Source organism: Mesoplodon mirus (genome assembly GCF_964341445.2).
Source record: "Mesoplodon mirus genome assembly, chromosome: 12".
Taxonomy (NCBI): domain Eukaryota; kingdom Metazoa; phylum Chordata; class Mammalia; order Artiodactyla; family Ziphiidae; genus Mesoplodon; species Mesoplodon mirus.
Genome location: NC_138988.1, coordinates 101,109,704 through 101,129,108, shown reverse-complemented (window position 1 = coordinate 101,129,108; position 19,405 = coordinate 101,109,704). Strand labels below are relative to the sequence as shown.

The 19,405-nt window shown below is 40.7% G+C and overlaps 1 protein-coding gene across 2 annotated transcripts; it reads left to right on the top strand.

The window, feature by feature from the left end:
• The first annotated feature begins 344 nt into the window (after nucleotides 1-344).
• Nucleotides 345-17,055, top strand: SNRNP48 (small nuclear ribonucleoprotein U11/U12 subunit 48). 2 transcript variants are annotated; one of them, XM_082639069.1, is made up of 9 exons: nucleotides 731-945; nucleotides 3,711-3,824; nucleotides 4,075-4,135; nucleotides 5,472-5,546; nucleotides 10,149-10,337; nucleotides 10,791-10,912; nucleotides 12,707-12,795; nucleotides 13,115-13,279; nucleotides 16,199-17,055. In XM_082639069.1, exons 1-9 carry the CDS (start codon nucleotides 790-792, stop codon nucleotides 16,245-16,247), a joined length of 1,020 nt encoding a protein of 339 aa, XP_082495195.1. In that variant the 5' UTR covers nucleotides 731-789; the 3' UTR covers nucleotides 16,248-17,055. The 2 variants fall into 2 exon arrangements, with proteins under 2 accessions (XP_082495196.1, XP_082495195.1); XM_082639070.1 differs by lacking the exons at nucleotides 10,149-10,337; nucleotides 10,791-10,912; nucleotides 12,707-12,795; nucleotides 13,115-13,279; nucleotides 16,199-17,055 and adding an exon at nucleotides 8,442-8,577 and having other exon boundaries at nucleotides 345-945.
• Nucleotides 17,056-19,405: the final 2,350 nt, after the last annotated feature.

Here is a 19,405-nt window from a genome sequence, read left to right as displayed (position 1 = left end):
CTTGCAAAAAATGCTTACACTGAATCTAGTCGTAAGGGGAAGATCTAACAAGTCCAGAAGGAGGAACATTCTACCAGACAACGGGCGGGGAGTCGGGACAAAATTCAATGACAAGTTACAGAGGAGAGTGGAGGAGACTGTTCTGCATTAAAAGAGCCGATTATAGCTCATGGGTTGAAAAAAATAATAAAACGGCTATCAAAGGAATTTCGGGGGCAGCTCGGGAAATTTGAATACGAATTATGTTAGATGATACTATGAAATCATTAATTTTCTAGGTTTGATCATATATTGTGCTTATGTCGGGCTATGTCCTTAGGAGATGCATACAGACGTCTGTGGGGGTGAAGTATCCGCAACTTTCAAATAATTCGTCAAAAATCAGTGTGCGGGGCTGTGTGTATGGAGACGGTGGGAGAAAGGCCAAATGTTAAGCAGTTAATGAACTGGAGGACGGCTATGCGAATGCTCATTGTACTACTCTTTAAACTTTTCTATAGATATAAGCCTTTTTTTTTTTTTTTTAATTGGGGCGGAGCGGGGAACGCCGTTCAGGGAAGGCCAAGTGCAAAGGCGTCGACGAGCCTTACAAAGGCAGCGACGTCGGGAAGGGACGGAAGAGGCTTCTCAACGGAACAGCTTCCGCCCTTCCCGGGGCCCTTCCCTGTTGGCGGATCCAGTCACGTGGCGGTGTGCCCCCGCCCACCGCTCCCAGAGGCCCGCGCGCGCCGCCGGCAGTTGGGCCGTTCCTTCCGGGCCGGCAGGCGGGTTAGCGGCCGTGTGGCGGCCATGGAGGGCGATCCTCCGCCGGTGGAGGAGCGGCGGCGGCTGCGGCAGGAGCTGAGCGAGTTCGTGGAGAGCTGCTGCCGGACGCTGGAGGAGGTGACGGCGTCGCTGGGCTGGAGCCTGGACCGGCTGGAGCCCGGGGAGGAGGAGGCGGCCGAGGTGAGGGGCGCGGGGTCCTCCCGGGGGCCGTCAGCCTGCGGAGCCCCGGGCGGCGGGCGCGGCCCCGCGTCTGCAGGGCCGTGGGAGGCGTGGGATCCGGCCTGCAGCGCCTGACGCCCCCGGGATGCTCTCACCCACCCCCGGGCTGCGCACCCCTGCGGAACCTCGCCCTAAGGAGCCGAGGGATCGCGACGGGTGCAGAGCGGAGCGGATAGCCGGGCTGGGGTGTGACTGGGAGATAAGCGGGCGGGTCTCGGGGTGCTGCTCGCGGAGGCGGCGGCGGTTTGCCCTGTCATCTGTCGCGTGGAGTCCGCAGTTGCACCAGACTCGGTGTCGGGAGGGCTTGGGAGTGCAGGTCACCTTTCTCTGCCTCCAGACTGTGCACCGATTCCAGGATTATTAAAGGCTGTCAACCTAGAGTCGGTACTAGCAGTTCTCCTGGACGTTAGGAAGAGAGGGAGGCAAGAGTAGTGGGGTGAACAATCCTGATGTTTTTTTTAATGGGATGGGAGGAAGGGAAGTGCTCCAGTGTGGCATCATTATTCCTGCGGTCGACTATTCTTTCTGGGTTTACCATTTAAAAAAAAACACTTTTGGGAATTCCCTGGCGGTCCAGGGGTTAGGATTCCGCGCTTCCGCTGCAGGGGGCCCGGGTTCAATTCAGTCCCAGGCCTGGGAACTAAGATCCCGCGTGCTGCCCGGCCAGAGGAGAAAACAGCAGCAACACTTTCATTATTTGTTTAGAAGATTATTTGAAGCTGCGAATTCCATTGAGTGGGGCCTGCCAAGCCTTTCCACACCACTGTTTACCCAGCGATTTAGTAAATTTAGATTTCTTTTATTTACAGTTAAACAGAGCTTTGTATATGCCACTTACTATAATTAGCTCCTTTAATATTTATAGTTACCCTATGAGGTAGGTACCGTTAGCCATTTTTTACAGATGAGGAAACAAACCAGAAGAGGTGATACTTTGTTCCAGGACACATCGCTGAGAGGTGGTGGTTAGGATTTGAACCCCCAGGCATTCTGCTCTGAGAGTGCCTGGGCCTAATTGGTATGCAGCCGCTCTAAAACTCCTCTCTGAAATTCCAAACTTCGGGCGATCGTCTGTGGGTGTGTATCTGACCTTTTCAAGACCAGTGTCTGATATTCAGGAGAGGGACTGGCTTTAACATCCTGGTACGTGACATTCATACTTCCTAGACCAGGTGCAGTCCAGATAGGCAGTGAATCTTCACTTTTCTGCTGGAGTGTTTTCATACTGAAGTTGAGTGAACAGCGTCGCAGTTCCCATCCTCACAGAGCTCAACGGCTGGCGGTGGGGATGAGGGGGAATACAGAGAGATCAGCCCCTACGTTGGAATGTGATAAAGTCCATGAAGGCTGGGTTGGAAGTGCGGTAGTGCCAGTTATTGTAGGCCGTGAGGGGATGGCCAGGACTTCCTGGGTAACGTGAATTCTAAGTTGATAAACGAATGTGAGCTGAATTAGCTAGTGAAGCACAGAGAAAGCATCAACAGCATGTGTAGAAATCCACCAGAGACAAGGGTGTGAGCAGATCAGGAAACCTCCGGTAGTTAAGGGTAGCTAAGAGCATAGGCTATGGGGAAGGAGGGGAATGATGGTCAGTAGGGGCCAGAGCTTAAAGGTCCTTGTGTCAGCCGTGTTAAAGAATCTGGATTTATTTATTTTTTTTCTTAATGAGAACGGTGGGGGAGGCATGGAAGTTTTGTTTTTTTCTTTAATTTATTTATTTTTGGCTGCGTCGGGTCTCTGTTGCTCCACATGGATTTTCTCTAGTTGCGGCGAGCAGGGGCTACTCTTCGTTGCTGTGCGCGGGCTTCTCATTGCGGTGGCTCCTCTTGTTGTGGAGCACGGGCTCTAGGCACATGGGCTTCTGTAGTTGTGGCTCGCGGGCTCAGTAGTTGTGGCTCGTGGGCTCTAGAGCACAGGCTCAGTAGTTGTGGCGCACGGGCTTAGTTGCTCCGCGGCATGTGGGATCTTCCCAGACCAGGGCTCGAACCCGCATCCCCTGCATTGGCAGGAGGATGCTTAACCACTGCGCCACCAGGGAAGCCCCGCATGGGAGTATTTTAAGCCAAGACATATCATGATTATACTTGCCTCTTAATAAAATAATAATTGCTTATATTTATTGAATGCTTACTATTTACCAGGCCCTGTCCAAATTGCTTTATGTGTATAAACTCATAGCTTTGTGAGAGAGGTCCTGCTGTTACACCCCTTTTATAGATGAGGAAACTGAGGCAAAGTAAGGTTCAGTACCTTGACTAAGTTCATACAGTCAGTAAGTGGCAGACCTGGGATTCAAGCTAGCTGCAGTGTGGAGAATGGAGAACAGCCAGACCGGAAGTAGAGAGAGCAGTTAGGCAGTGGCCCTTGTAACCTAGGAGGGCGGTGATGATCTCCTGCATGGGGACATGGCAGTGGGCATGGATTATGTGGAAGGATTTCAGAGTTCGTTAGGAGGAGAAAAGACTAGCTGATTGGTAGGTGAGGTTGTCCAGGCAGCGAGTGTAAACACATCTTTCAAGAGTTGGGCTTTGATGGGTTGAAGGGGGGCAGAGGCTGTAAGGGGGAGAGAGAATGAGGGAGGTTTTTTTTTTTTTTTCCTGTGTATATACACTCACACAGGGGCGTCGGGAGAGGCCTACAGAAGAGGATATAAAAACATTTAATGGTATAAATATTACCTTAAAAATTATGTACCGTTTTTCTTTGCTTCTGTTTGATCTTTATAGGATGAAGTTGCCATATGCCCTTATGATTCCAATCATCACATGCCTAAGTCGTCTTTAGCAAAGCACATGGTATCTTGTAGATTGAGGAAACTGGGCTATACCAAAGAAGAAGAGGTACCATATATCTATTATGTGTATGTTGTGTAATTCATGCCTTAGTAAGTTCACAGTATTTGGAAGGTACAGTGTGATGTTTTCTGACAAAATAATAGTCATTTGAGGGGTGCAATGGTACTTGCCTCATTTTGCAAATTATTGCAAGAAATGTTTAAATGATATTAATCTATTGTTGGTTTATCTCAAATCTTAAAATAGTCATATGATACTGAAAAACACTAAGATTTTGTTTTTTTTTATTGTTTAGGATAAAATGTATAATTCTGACTTTTTCTATGAGAATGCGAAGATACCTTCAGTTACCTTGAGTAAGTATTAATATAATTTTAAAATATTTTAGTGTAGCTGTACCTGTATAGGTATTGGTATTTTTATTTATTTTTGGCTGCATTGGGTCTTCGTTGCTGCACGCGGGCTTTCTCTAGTTGTGGCAAGCGGGGACTACTCTTCATTGCGGTGCATGGGCTTCTTGTCACAGTGGCTTACCTAGTTGTGGAGCACGGGCTCTAGGCGCGTGGGCTTCAGTAGTTGCAGCTCGTGGGCTCTAGAGCGCTCCGTAGTTGTGGTGCACGGGCTTAGTTGCTCCTTGTCATGTGGGATCTTCCCAGTCTAGGGACTGAACCCGTGTGCCCTGCATTGGTAGGCGGATTCTTAACACTGCGCCACCAGGGAAGTCCTGATGTTTCATTTTTGAATTATCAAAAGAATGGACTTTATAAGTATGCTTATGGTTGATTAAGAAGGATATTTCTTTTTTTTTTAAAGAATTTTTTTTTTGATGTGGAACGTTTTTTAAAGTCTTTATTGAATTTGTTAAAATATTGCCTCTGTTTTATGTTTTTTTGGTTTTTTGGCTGCGAGGCATGTGGGATCTTAGCTCCCCAACCAGGAATCAAACCCGCACCCCCTGTATTGGAAGGCGAAGTCTTAACCACTGGACTGCCAGGGAAGTCCCAAGAAGGATATTTCCTGTAGTGACACTAGTTTGCTCAATCTGAAATGTAGAGACCAGGCTTATAATAGGCAATGAAAATCCTCCAAAGCTTTGTACAATAGGACAGATGCCTTCCTTCTTGATTATAACAAAATCTGGCCACACACATAATTTGACGATAGAACTGAGGATGGAAATGTGTTCCAAGTGTTCACAGCATACATAGAGGTTGAAGTCTTGGACTTTGGAATCAGAATGCCCTGAGACAACTAATTTTGTCACTAATAGTTGTGTGACTTTCAGTAAGGTAATTAACCTGTTTGTTGCCTAAATTTCTTTATAAAATGCGGATGATGATAATAGCACCCTTGTGAGGATTAAATGATGTAATGATATATGTAATATGGTTAGAATACTGCCTGACACTTAGCTGGGGTTCAAGAAATGTTAGATATTATATTGGTTGATAAAATTTGTAGCAGCTACTGCTGCATGCTTGATTATAGTGTTTTCTGAATTGCTTGAAGTCTGGTTACTTCTGGATTCTAGGTAGATCTGAAAGAATTCTGCATTCAGAGTACCTTGGCAACACTGTGGGTGTTAAGATTCTGGAAGGTTTCTCAATGTGCCCAAGGAGCTTGGATTGGAACCCAGTTAATTTCATTGTGGACACTGATGATTCATATTGTATTTATGGATTTTTTTGACAGATAAGGACTCACAATTCCACATAATTAAACAAGCTAGAGATGCAGTTGGAAACGATGGTGATTATTATAATCAAAGTAAGTGGCATCAAAGTTTGAACTAATTAGTAAAACTTTTTCTTCTATAGCACATGTTACTAATTTTCAAGAGAAATCTTACGAGAACAGTTATGAGAAAGGCTAAGTTTTACATTTGACATTAGACTCAGTGCTTGGTGTCAGCTTCATTTGTTAGATATATTCCACTGAGATACACCAGTCTCACCAGGACACTGTTTTAGCTAGGGATTCATGCTTTGGAATTACCTAATAGGTGAGATTGCCTCGTAGATAATTTTTTCTTAATTATGATTATTTAGTAAATAAATCCCATTGAGTAGACTGTCTCACCCTGACATTTCCCCTCTCTCTTGAGAATTAGCCCAGTGTTAAATGTAGGAATGTCGAAATGCAACGTAAGAGGAAAGGCTCGGGCTAATCTGTCTCCACAGCTACTCCTCAGTGAAGCACAAACAACAGTTTTATATACAATTTCAGAGGGTTTGTGGATCCCTGCATGCCCAGCTTTGGAAGGCTGGCTTAAGAGTTTCTGCCTGGGACCTAACTTCAGCAGAGACTAGGTTAGAATTTTTAAGTTTGAGCTTCTAGGAAATTGAAAGAAACCTTAATCCTTCAAAATGATAGAAGAAGACAAGTAAATGGAGTTAACAGATTTCTGGCTCTAGGTAGACCATCCAGCCAAAGCTTACTGGCTCTGATAAGAATTCTCAGTTGACTTCTTTAAGCCTCCTGAAGGTAGCTTTTTCTGGACATCTTACCTTTTTCTCCTTCACTCTTCTTTTTAGCTGAATGATACTCACCAGCCCATAGTTACGATTTCTTTTCTCCTGTGTTGATGTTCAGGGTCTTAATCCCATTGTTCTAAGCCAGTATCTGGGCTTCATTTCTCCCTCAGTTGCCCTATGGCTGCAGAAGGAAGAAGTCTTCTTAGTCTGCATTACATTGGTTCCTTGTAACAGCCAGAAGCATATTTCTTGTATTTCCTGTTTTGAAGATCCCATTTAGTACTTTTTGTGCTAAATTGCAGGTTTTATTCTTTGAGGGAGACATTTGACTTTCATCTTATTTGAAGAGATTACTGAGCTATAGTCAGTCAAGCCTTTTTTGACCCCTGTTCAGTTAGTGAACCAATTAAAAAAGTAAAGGATTTTGGTTTTGTTTTTTGGAGGGGTTACTAGTTAAAGGAATTTTTTTGACCTTAGCTAGTTAGATAGATTTACTGAATTTATTTTAGAGTTGAAAGAGAACTTGGAGATCATCTAATCCAGCTTCTGCTTTTTACAGATCAGGAAACAAATCCTGTCTGATAGAGAGAAAGTTCTGGGGTGCTTGTTCTAAAGGTCCTCAGTGCTTTTATATTTTAGAAGAGATTTTTTTTTCTCAAAGCTCTCTTATGCATTTCATTTCCCTTTGACAACAAACTTGTGATAGGTTGAACAAGTATTTGCCCTTTCATTTTAGATGAAGAAAAAGAGGCACACAGAAGTGAATTAGCACCCCTTTGCTATAATATAGGAAAGCTGGATTGAGAGCCAAGTTCTGAATTTTGAGGATTTGCACATTGAGTTTAATTCTTTACAAAAGCAAATAATTACTTTGAATGAATAGTTAAGAGGAACTTCTATTTGATTTTGAATTTTTGTATTGTCTTAAATTAAGACTTATTTGTTAAGAATAACATGTTATATGATCTGTAACCCTCTTTTTAAAACTTTTTTTCACCTGTGTAGAGTTCTGCAATTTCTCAATAGAGATCAATTTTTGTGGCGCACTTACGTCTTACACATCTAAAATTTTTTACCCCAGGACAAAAATCTCTTTAATACTTTCTTATTGATGTTTACTTTGAAGGAAGAGTGACTAACGTGAATAGTTTTACATTTTCCATTTCATTAATATTTTGTTATGTACTAAATTGTAAGTTTTTTATGTTTTCATTTCATCAGTCACATCAGGTCTAAACTCAAGGTATAGGGTTCTCAATTCGTTAATCTTTGTCAAAGCTTAAACAGCCATTAGATCTACTTATTTATTTTCAGATATAGTTACTTTGGTTAATTTTATAACCAAGATACTAATTTCAGTCATAAACAATCATTTATAATTCGTGGTTTATCTTTTTCCTTCAACATTAAAAATTCAAATTGCTGTACTTCAGTTTCATGGCATCTGTTTGGGTGGTGGCCATGATTTGAACATCAGTGTACTACGCTAAAGAACCCCAAAGAGACAGGAGATTATGGTTCTAGACCTGATCTGTTCCTACCACTTGTGAGATGTTGGCAAATCGTTTTACTTCCAAGGGCCTCATTTCTTCATCTCCAGTGTTAGGAAATTGACTCTGTATGAATTCTTCGCAAAATTCTGAATTTGTACCTTTAACACGAGTTAATGTTTAATATTGTTAAATATATTATTATTTAATATTAATACTATTAATATTTAATATTGTATCTCACACGTTTGAGATGCCCTGTGTTGGCAGAAAGGACTAACACAGAAGAATGAAGAGTTCAAGTTATTGAAAAAGTAGATTAGAGTTTCAGTTTGGGATGATGAAAAAGTTCTGGAGATGGATAGAAGTGATGGTCGCACAACAGTATGAATGTACTAAGTGCCACTGAACTGTACACCTGAAAATGGTTAAAATGGTAAATTTCATGTGTATATTTTTCCACAGTTTTTTAAAACTATAAAAAAAAGTAGATAGAGGGTCACAGAATTAGTATGATTACAGCTCATTCAGATATACCTCTAAATTGTATAGAAACTTGCGTTTGAACTTTTACATTTTGTGGAAATGTAAGCTTATTTAAGTGTGTTTATTATTATTTTTTTGTCAGAAATATCTATGTTCTGAATGATTTGAATGCAGTTTGTTGTTTAACTTTTCCTGTACTTTTTCTTTTTCAGTAATTGGGGTGAGTATAAAGAGGAATTAGGAACCTGAATGTACTCCTTATTTAAAGATATGCAGTATCCTTTTTGCAAATGATATCCTTTTAAAAGTATCACTCAAATTTCTAAACTTTATCTTAATCATTGTCACAACATTATAGTCTTGATTTGGAATTTTAGTTGAATTTCAAAGAATTTAACTATCAGTCTTGACCATACAGAAATTTAAGGTGAATAAAGAAAACTCCAAAATATTTTAAGGAGGAAATTATACTTCTTTGTTTAAAAAGAACAGAGAGAGGTTTATATGGAGCTTGTTTATAATACATCAGTGTTTTCTAATCTTTTGTATTTTTCTCCCAGAATATATAACCTATATTCAGATAAATTAGGTTTATCAAAGCCATCTCATTTTTATATTATAAAATTAAATGTTTTAACATCGGGCTTTCCCTAGCTTCTACCAGAATTAGAGTAAGATTGAAAAGGAGGGAACCCTCCTTCCGCACTAATTCAGAAGCCTTCTGCTAGTACAGATGGTTATCTATAGCTGTTACACCACGGACTCAGATTCAGTGTAGCTCTCCTCTTAATTTGTAGACAAATGTAAAGTCATCTCTTTTCTTGTGTTGTAATGCTTAGTTCATAGGGTGCTCTCATTTGAATTTTTGTTTTGCCTCTTTACCTAGGAAGTCAGTGAGATTAAACTTTATCAAATATAAGTATTTGAGAAGAGCTACTGATTTTACATTGTTCTGTGAACCTAAGTTATTACTTTAGGGTAACTAACAAACAATAAAAGGATTCCTTTAGTAGCTCATGTTCTTTGTTTGCATTCGTGAATAATGAAGTCTAGAAAGAATCGTTTTAAATTGCTTTATTTACAGTTACAGTAATTTTTTTGTTTCTTTGAGAAAATTTGAATCTCAAAACAAATTTTCTTCAATGTTTAATACATCATATCCAGGTATTGTATTTACTTTTTTTCATTAATGAGCAGATTTTAGAAAGTTCTGTGACTTTGGGGGTGGTGGTATTGTTAACGTTTTTCAGTTAATTTGGTGAAGTCAATATGCTGCTGCTTCCGAAAATTAAATCAGGGTTAGTCTCAGTCTGTCTTTCTCTGGTCTTTCTTGGGATTTCTGCTAGTTAACTGTTTCTTGGTCCCTAGCTCTAAGTCATTGCACAAATGGGTTGTATTTTGACTATGGAACATCTAGCTTGAATCATGTCTCTCATAAAAAATTATATTTTTTACACATTTTTCATATTTCTATAATTTATCTTCAAAGGGACTGTAATGTGTATAACCTATTAAAAACATTTTTTTCCCAGCTTTTATGGGGAAAAGCACATAGACAGAAAGAAAGTTAATATCTACTTTTACAGTGTGGGTAGCCTTTTAAAAGATTTTTTTCTTAGTAAATTGTCTCATGGTTATTATTGCCTGCCTTCATGGGATCTGTCTTAACATTGTTGGAAAGAATAGCAAACGTCCACAACAGCAAACGTTCTGTGGATGTAGCATTCAGGATAGAGTCAGTGTTGACCGTTATCACACAGATTGATGTTTTGTATGTTTAGGGATTACTATGAAAACAGATTGCTTGTGTTAATTTAATGTTGCATTATTACAGCGCATGTTTAAAGATAAGTATAGTAGATCATAAATCCACAAAGCTTCATGTATTGTTTATTCTTGTGATTTTATTTTTACTCTAGGGATGTATTCTTCATTGCCTGTTGAAGTTCCTCTGAATCACAAACGGTTTGTTTGTGATCTAACCCAAGCCGATCGTCTTGCCCTCTATGATTTTGTAATCGAGGAGACAAAGAAAAAGCGCTCAGATTCTCAAATTATTGAAAATGACAGCGATCTCTTTGTAGACTTGGCTGCCAAAGTCAATCAAGGTTTGAGACGAATGTCATAGTTTTCTATTTCTTAATTGTCATTCCATCCTTTGAGTGTTACTAAGATGACTTGTCAGGCCGCTTGGAGTTGGATGGTTTTGTATCATCTGTTATTTACATATATATTAAGATGTTTACTTAGTACTTGAAATTTTGCTCTCTGATTGTTACATTAAGCATACCTTACTTCTGTAAGAATGTTCCTTGAGCTGGGATGTTACTTTAATCTCTGTACCTAAGCACTCTTACGTTCAATTAATGGTTAGAGAAAAGGAGTGATATAAAACTTAGTCCATTTATATAACAGAATTTTTAGAATATTTTTGAGTGCTATATTATTACAATACATTAAAGCATGTTGAAATATCGGATGATTATGGTGTTCCTTCCCACTAATTCATAAGAATTTATAGCTTCTGAGGATGTAATAATTTTATTTTGTTCTTTTATTAGATAATAGTCGAAAAAGTCCAAAATCTTACCTTGAAATCCTGGCAGAAGTGAGAGATTATAAAAGAAGACGCCAGTCCTATAGAGCTAAGAATGTTCACATAACCAAGAAATCATATACTGAGGTATGTTTTACATAATTGTATAGAGCTTTGGTGAACACAGAGATTTCCCTTAGATAGTTGTCCTCTGTCCCGTGGATTTCCACAGTTCCTTAGACGTTTTGTGAGAGGAAGTGGCTCCACGGTGGCCACACCTGCTTTGTATTTGCTCCATCACTCTCAGACCCACCCTTTACCAGACAAAGGCTTTTCAGGGTACAAAGCCCTTCTATAAAGAGGTGGTGCAGGGCTTCCCTGGTGGCGCAGTGGTTGAGAGTCCGCCTGCCGATGCAGGGGACGCAGGTTCGTGTCCCGGTCTGGGAGGATCCCACATGCCGCGGAGCGGCTGGGCCTGTGAGCCATGGCCACTGAGCCTGCGCGTCTGGAGCCTGTGCTCCGCAACGGGAGAGGCCACAACAGTGAGAGGCCCGCATACCGCAAAAAAAAAAAAAAAAAAAGGTTGTGCAGTCTTACAAAAAACACTGCTTTTGAGAAAGTGGTATTACATCATGATGAGAACATAGATTTTGGCTTTAGACAGACCTGGGCTTGAGTTTTGATTCTGCAATTTATCATTGGCTATTTGACTTGGGCAAATTATTTGGGCTTTTTAAGATTCAGATTTTTTCATTTTATAGTAATACAGACTGCAGGGTTATTGTGAGAAGTAATTGAAATAATGCTTATGGACAAAGAAATTGTTCAGTAAATAGTTATCTTTCTTGGCAGAAATTTTAGTGCGCGTTGATGTACTTTACTAAACATTTGGGCTTAAGAAATGTCTTGGTATAAATTTTTTATAATTTATATTATAAAATAATTTTATGTATATTATAAAATTTAAGTACATTAACCTCTTGATGTATATCTAGACTTATTTTCAGATGTCATTTAGTGGGTAGAGTTGATGAATTTTTGGTACACGAATCACCTTGCCTAAATGCTGTAAATAATTTCCTCATTGAATCTCTAATTGTTCCCATGTTTTTCTTCTTTCCTTTTATGATTTCAGAGACCTTCCATAATCTGGCCTCATTTTACCAAGCGTTTTCTTTTGCTTTAGTCAAGCATGTCTGTTAAACTGTATCTGATCACACGTATTTATTCTTACCTTGGTATCCTAATACATGTCTCATCTGCGGTGCCTTTTGTTTTGCTGTTTGGAAACTTGATGCCCACTCACTGTTTCCATGAGGTGTTGATGGCCCTGAGCCATCTGCCGGCTTACTGCACTCATGCTCTGTACCGACGGCTTAGCACTTAGTTTTATGCTGTGCTTTTTACAATTAAAGTACATGTTTTAGACTTACCTTACTCGGGCATCGCCCTAGTGAGTCTTACAGTCCCTCACATCCTTGGTGGTTCAACACTTGTTTCTTCTCTGGTCTCATAACCTTGAACTCAAGTGTAAGTGTCGTTGCTAAGTGTTCTTTACAATTTTATGGTTAACCTTTTTTTAAAAAAAATAAATTTATTTATTTAATTTTTGGCTGCGTTGGGTCTTCGTAGCTGCGCACGGGCTTTCTCTGGTTGCGGCGAGCAGGGGCTACTCTTCATTGCGGTGCATGGGCTCCTCATTGCGGTGGCTTCTCTTGTTGCAGAGCACGGGCTCTAGGTGCACGGGCTTCAGTAATTGTGGCACGTGGGCTCAGTAGTTGTGGCACACGGGCTTAGTTGCTCCTCTGCATGTGGGATCTTCCCGGACCAGGGCTCGAACCCGTGTCCCCTGCATTGGCAGGCGGATTCTTAACCACTGCGCCACCAGGGAAGTCCCTGAGCAGCTCTCTTATCTGAAATTCGGTACTTAATTCTCCGTAGGTGATTCGGGATGTGATCAACGTGCACATGGAGGAACTCAGCAGCCAGTGGCAGGAGGAGCAGGAGAAAGCAGAGGACGATGCGGAGAAGTATGTCAGTGCGTCAGTTGGTGAAAAGAGTTCTCTTTTTATTCCGTCACCTGTAATTGTTCAACTGAATTTTAGCACCTCCAAGACCATTAGTAGCACGCTGTAATTCATCAGAACGCTTACTGTTCTTTATTTTACCACAGTTGTGAAACATACCATTAAGAGCTAAGTTTCTTTGCCTGCCCTCTTATCTGGAGTGCAAGGTTATACGTGTTTAGTCTCTATCTGTCACTGGTCTGATACAGAATATTGAGCTTTAGGCTGGTCTGTACTGGAGACCATAGTTAAAACTAACTGTTTAGTGTTCTTTCTGTTTCAGGAATGAAGAAAGGCGGTCGGCTTCAGTAGACTCAAGGCAGTCTGGGGGAAGCTATCTGGATGCGGAGTGTTCACGACATAGAAGGGACCGGAGTAGGAGCCCCCATAAACACAAAAGGAGCAAAGATAAGGACAAACACTGGGACTCAAGAAGAAGGAAAGAGAGGTAAGCCCAACACTGCGTCATTCGCTGTCGAATTGTTGATGTTTGAGAAGCAAAAGGTCCTTCTGTCATAGGCCATGCTGAGAAAATGGCTTGTAAGTAAATTAAGGTGAGGAGAGAAACAATTGATGAAGATTCTTAACATTCATCCTGTTTCAGTTCAAATATCCACAGCTCTATCTGCCTGCTTGGTGCGGTTTCCCTTTTTTATTACTTGTTTCCTCACCAGGAGATGGGAAAGTAATGTCTAGGTAGAAAGTTAACCAGGTTAAAAAGGTGTTTGCCTAGATCTTTCTTCAGTCCTTTCTGTGTCCCTCCCTCCCTTTCTTGTTTCTCTTTCTCATCCTTTCTTTCTCTTGCTAATTCATCAGATAAAGGATGTTATAAAGTCAGAGAGAAGGTCTAAGCTTTAATGGCAGGCAGTTTTGCCCTTGTTGGTATTCCTGATAAAATTGTGAAAGCTGGGGAGATATAAAGTAATACTGAAATAATGAATTCAGATGGACCGAGGTCTGTTCCTGTATCCAGCTGCTTACTGGGCATCTATCTACGTGGATCTCAAATTTGTCAGGTCTACGCCTGAACTTGACTTTTTCTTGGTCTGCTCCTTTTCCGCCAGTACTGCTGTCCTGGTTAATGGACGGCCATCATGTGTTCACCTAAGCGAGCAGTCGAGGACTCACGTTAGAAGCTCCCTTTTACTCCTTACCATCTGGTCCTAATAGTCAGTTGTGTGTGAAGATACCTCACACGCTTCTCCTCCTCTCTGTCCTTAAGGCTGTCATCTGGAAAACGATGGCTGTTCTCCTCATTGTTCCCTCTGTAGGCTTGTCCCATATGGATCCATCCCTGCCCTGCTGCCAGAGTGAACTTCCACCTCTTACAACTCCTCGGTGGTAGAGTTCACATTCTTCAGAACAGCTCTCAAGACCTCCAGGAGCAGGGCACCTGCCTACCTACTTTGTATTTTGCCCTTCCCCCGAGAAATACATAACTTCTGCTCTAGCCAGCCCGGGTTACTCACAGTTCCTCATCCGCACTATGTCTCATCCACGCCTTTCCACCTCATGTTCTGCTGCCTGGTTTTTTTGTTTTTTTTAAAAAATATTTATTTATTTATTTGTTTGGTAGCGCTGAGTCTTAGTTTCGGCACGTGGTTGCCTTAGTTGCAGCTCACTGCCATTTGAACTCTTAGTGGCAGCATGCATGTGGGATCTAGTTCCCTGACCAGGGACTGAACCTGGGCCCCCTGCATTGGGAGCACGGAGTCTTAACTCACTGCGCCACTGGGGAGTCCTTTAAGCCTTCGGTAAACTCCTCCTCATCCTTTAGGACCCAGCTTAGTCATTTCCATGAAGCCTTTTTCACTCATTCAGACAGAGCTGATCTTTCCCATTTTGTTACCACTCTGCCCGCCACCTACTTTTTACTGAACGTAAGTTATTTCTTTCTCTACTAGACTGAGCTCGTTGAAAGCGGGTCCATGTCTTATTTAGTATTATTTGCACAGTGCTTGTCTAGCAATAGGCTTTTTTTTTTTTTTTTTTTTTTTTTTTTTTTTTTTTTTTTTGTGGTACGCGGGCCTCTCACTGTTGTGGCCTCTCCCGTTGCGGAGCACAGGCTCTGGACGCGCAGGCTCAGCGGCCACGGCTCACGGGCCCAGCTGCTCCGCGGCATGTGGGATCTTCCCGGACCGGGGCATGAACCCACGTCCCCTGCATCGGCAGGCGGACTCTCAACCACTGCGCCACCAGGGAAGCCCTAGCATAGGCTTTTAAATGATACCTCTCCAGGGCTGGTGGCGATCAGGAATTAGTAAGACTTACTGGTTTAATAATTTTGCTCATCTTATCATTCAGTTCATAGAGTTAAAGCTAGCTGTGATTTAGTCCTTCTCTTATAACAATGAAATATTTGCTTAGTAAACCCTTTTGATTCATTTAATGCATGATAATGTGTGATAATTATGCACACATTAACTTTTTTTTAATAAATTTATTATATTTATTTTTGGCTGCATTGGGTCCTCGTTGCCGCGAGCGGGGGCTACTCTTCATTGCGGTGCGCAGGCTTCTCACTGTGGTGGCTTCTCTTGTTGCAGAGCACGGGCTCCAGGCGCACGGGCTTCAGTAGTTGTGCGGGCTCAGTAGTTGTGGCTCGCGGGCTCTAGAGCACAGGCTCAGTAGTTGCAGCACACAGGTGTAGCTGCTCCGCAGCACGTGGGATCTTCCCAGACCAGGGCTCGAACCCGTGTGCCCTGCATCGGCAGGTGGATTCTTGACCACTGCGCCGCCAGGGAAGCCCCTGCACACGTTAACTCTTGATTAGCTGTCAGAAATTGTGCTGTCTCACTTCTTCTGGTTGTCAGTGCTTCTTCCACTTAAGTAATGTTTGCCATGTCCAGTCAGTCCCTATTGACTTACATATGTTAGATAACCTCACAATCTAAACATGAGTAATCTTCCTTTAGAGAGGATAAACTGAGTATTAGCAGGAAACACTTCTCAGTAGGATAGTCTTTGAGGGCCACCCCTGAGAGGGAATGAATTGTGGGAGCTGAGATGGGGGCCAGGGTGAAGAGATCAGACATCTGAACTCCTCCTATGACTCCAGCATCCTGTTTGCAATGAACTCTCAGGTCATCAACCGGGTACATATAGTCAGAGTTCATTTTAAAGTGTAACTCCAAAGCGCAGGTAAAAAATCCGTTTTCCTTATCCCCATCTCAATTTTGTCCTGTAGTTTTAATGATGGACTTTTTTTATCTACTCCTAAAACATGTCACTGTTCAGTTTTAAGGGCATGTTTTAACTTGTTCTGGTTTGTATCTGATGTCAGTATATTACTGCGAATTATTATTTTAAAGCTTTGATATTAAAGTGCCTGTCATTTATAATTGTTTTTTCACCCCTTTCATTTCAGGGATGGGGAAAGACATCATAGTCATAAAAGAAGAAAGCAAAAAACATAAACGAAGTATTTGTGCATGTATTAATCATGCTTATGCCATGGTAACCAGTATGCTGATATTTTTATCATAATTGCTTTGAGTAGGAGAATGTGCTTATATGGACTGTTTAGTGCTCAGATCATTATTTTTCAACCAATACTTACATGTCAAACCATGAGTACATTGATTATGCCCTAGAACTTTGTTTTCCTTACATTTTAATGGATGATTGCCTCCTATTACTGATTTTGTTTCATTCTTTTTTTGATAATTTATGTATCAGAAAATTCTTTAATTAAAGTGAATATTTAAACTTTATAACTAATACATAAATGCATTCTTACTGTAAAAAATTAAACCTTGGGCTTCCCTGGTGGCGCAGTGGTTGAGAGTCCGCCTGCTGATGCAGGGGACACGGGTTCGTGCCCCAGTCCGGGAAGATCCCACATGCTGCAGAGCGGCTGGGCCCGTGAGCCATGGCCGCTGAGCCTACGTGTCTGGAGCCTGTGCTCCACAACGGGAGAGGCCACAACAGTGAGAGGCCCACATACCGCAGAAAAAAAAAAAATTAAACCTTACAGATAAGGCTAAAGAACGCTTGGAGCACCATCTGTGATCCCTGTGGCCACCTCGGGGTAACCACGGGTGAACTGTAAAAGGGAAAAACAACCCAAGTATTTATCAGAAGGGGAAAGGCCTGGCTAAATAAAATGTGGTATAGTCACATGATAGATTACTATATTGGATTTAAAGAAATAAACTATATTATCATGAATAGATCTCAGAGACATGCTAAATGAAAATAAACAAGTTTCAGAAATGTGTACAAGTTATATCTATGTACAAAACAATACTGTACATCTTCTTGGGCTGTATATGTATGTAAATATATTTTTAAAGGTTCAGAAGAACTCATCCCAAACTCCCAGCAGTGATTATTTGAGGGAGGAGGTATAAATGGGAGAGAGAAAGGATGGAAACCAGGATTGGGAGGGTGGTCAAAGGGAACTTAAGCTTTATCCATTATGCATTAATTTTTAAAAAATAAGGTAGTGTTTGTGTTTCACTTGTTAATTAAAAATATACTGTTTTGTTTTTTGTAAATTTGATTGAGGTACTGTTTACATACAGTAAAATACATTCATTTTAAGTGTACATTTCATTGAGTTTTGACAAACTTACACCCCCCTACCATGTATCCTTCATCTCAGTCAAGATAGAGAACATTTCCGTCTCCCTCAGAAGTTCCCTTATACCTCTTTTCCCAATCAGTTTCTCTACCACCAGCCCTAAACAACCACAGATCTTCTTTTTGTTACTGTTGATTAGATACATCTTTTCTAGAATTCATGTAAGTGGAATGCTACAACACAGTACTTGCCTCTTCACAGACTGATCCATTGGTTTTCCTTCTCGCTGCTGGTGGTATAGTCTATTCTATTGTATGCCAGATTGTTCAGTTGAAGCTTTGGCATTAAATGCTAAACATCTCATGTCTGAAGAGCAGTATCTGCGAAACCAGGTTAAGGATTCCAAGGTGGGTTCCAAATAGAAAGGAAACCTTGATTATGTGAGTAAGGAACTGACAGTGCCAGAAAGGTTGACTGGTTTTAGATCAGATTGGCTGCTAGGTTCAGGTGTGGAAGAAGCTCTCCAGTTTATAAGGTGAGAATCAACAGGTCACTTGCCAGTATAAAGGCCTATTAGTGCCGTGGTACTTAATTTCTAAGTATATAAAATTCATATTGAAAAGTCTTAAGGACTTTGGAGTTACCATAATGTTGAGCCATATGAAATTGCTGCTTTTGTAGGTCAAATCCATTTGAATGATCAGCAGTTTCATACAGTATAACTTAATTTATAATATTGTTTTTCATTATGATTTCAATGACTTTACTAACTAGAAGATGTACTTGGGATTTTAGTAGGAGAGAGAGAAGGGGAAAGGAATAGGATGGTGGGATTGGGGAAAAATAGGATAGTGTTTCTTTAATGTCTTGCTAGATTCACTTGTTTGCAAAAATTTGCCAAATTTTTGTTAAGGTGTCTCCATTCATGAGGTATATCGGTCTGTAGTTTACTTGTCTGTCTGGTTTTTGGTATCAAGATAATGATGGCTGGGAAAGTTTCCTTCCTCTTTTATTATCTGGAATTGTGAATAATTGATACTATTCCTTTTTAGGTTTTTGGTAGAATTTACCAGTGAAGCCATCTGGGACTGGAGTGTTCTCTGTGGGAAGGTTTTTATCTATGAATTTAATACAGTGAATCTATTTCAAGGTGTCTGTTTCTTCTTGAGTAAACTTAGATAGAAGAAGATTGAATTAAGCCCACATTAAGCAGAAGGAAGAAAACAATAAAGAACATAAATCAGTGAAATAGAAAACTGGAAAGCAATAGAGTAAAAGAAAGCAAAAACTAGTTTTGCAGAAAGGTGAATAAACTTGATAAGCCTCTAGGCAGATGACTCTAGCCAGGAGGAAAAAAAGAAAGTAATTAGTATCAAGAATGAATGTGGAGGTGTTGCTAAAGATTCTACAGACTTTAAAATGACAGAAAGGGAATATTATGCCAGTACATTCAACAATTTAGATGAAATGGGTAAATTCCTTGAAATACACAAATTACCTAAGTTTACTCAAGAAGAAACATACCTCAGTCAATGTAATTTACCATATTGATGTGCTAAAGAGAAACCATATGATCCTCCGTAGATGCAGAGAAAGCATGATAAAGTTCAATACCTATTTAGGGCTTAAAAAAGACAAAACACTCTCGGCAGACTAGAAATGGAAGGGAACCGCCTCACCTTGCAAAGCGACATCTACAAAACATTGTGGATGTTTTATAGTGAAGGATTGAATAATTTTTCCTATGACTGGGAGCAAAAGGCAAAGATGTCTGCCCTTGCCACTTGTGTTCAACATTGTACTGAGGTCCTAACTGGTATAATAATGCAATAGAAAGAAAGAAAATGTATATAGGTTGGAAAGGATGAAGTAATAATTGTCTTAATTTACAGATGACATAATCACCTATGTAGAGATTTACCCAAAAAAACCCTACTAGAACTCATAAATTTAGCAAGGTCAATTCATAAAAATCTATTATAACTTTTAGATGCTAGTAATGAAAATTGGAAATAGCATCAATAAGCATAAAATACATAGGAAGAAATT

Excerpts from the sequence above, each read along its gene's own strand:
- SNRNP48 (XM_082639069.1), top strand. The coding sequence starts at position 790 with ATGGAGGGCGATCCTCCGCCGGTGGAGGAGCGGCGGCGGCTGCGGCAG. Across the intron at positions 4,136-5,471 it reads GATACCTTCAGTTACCTTGA|ATAAGGACTCACAATTCCAC; the intron begins GTAAGTATTAAT and ends TTTTTTTGACAG. Across the intron at positions 13,280-16,198 it reads TCAAGAAGAAGGAAAGAGAG|GGATGGGGAAAGACATCATA; the intron begins GTAAGCCCAACA and ends CTTTCATTTCAG.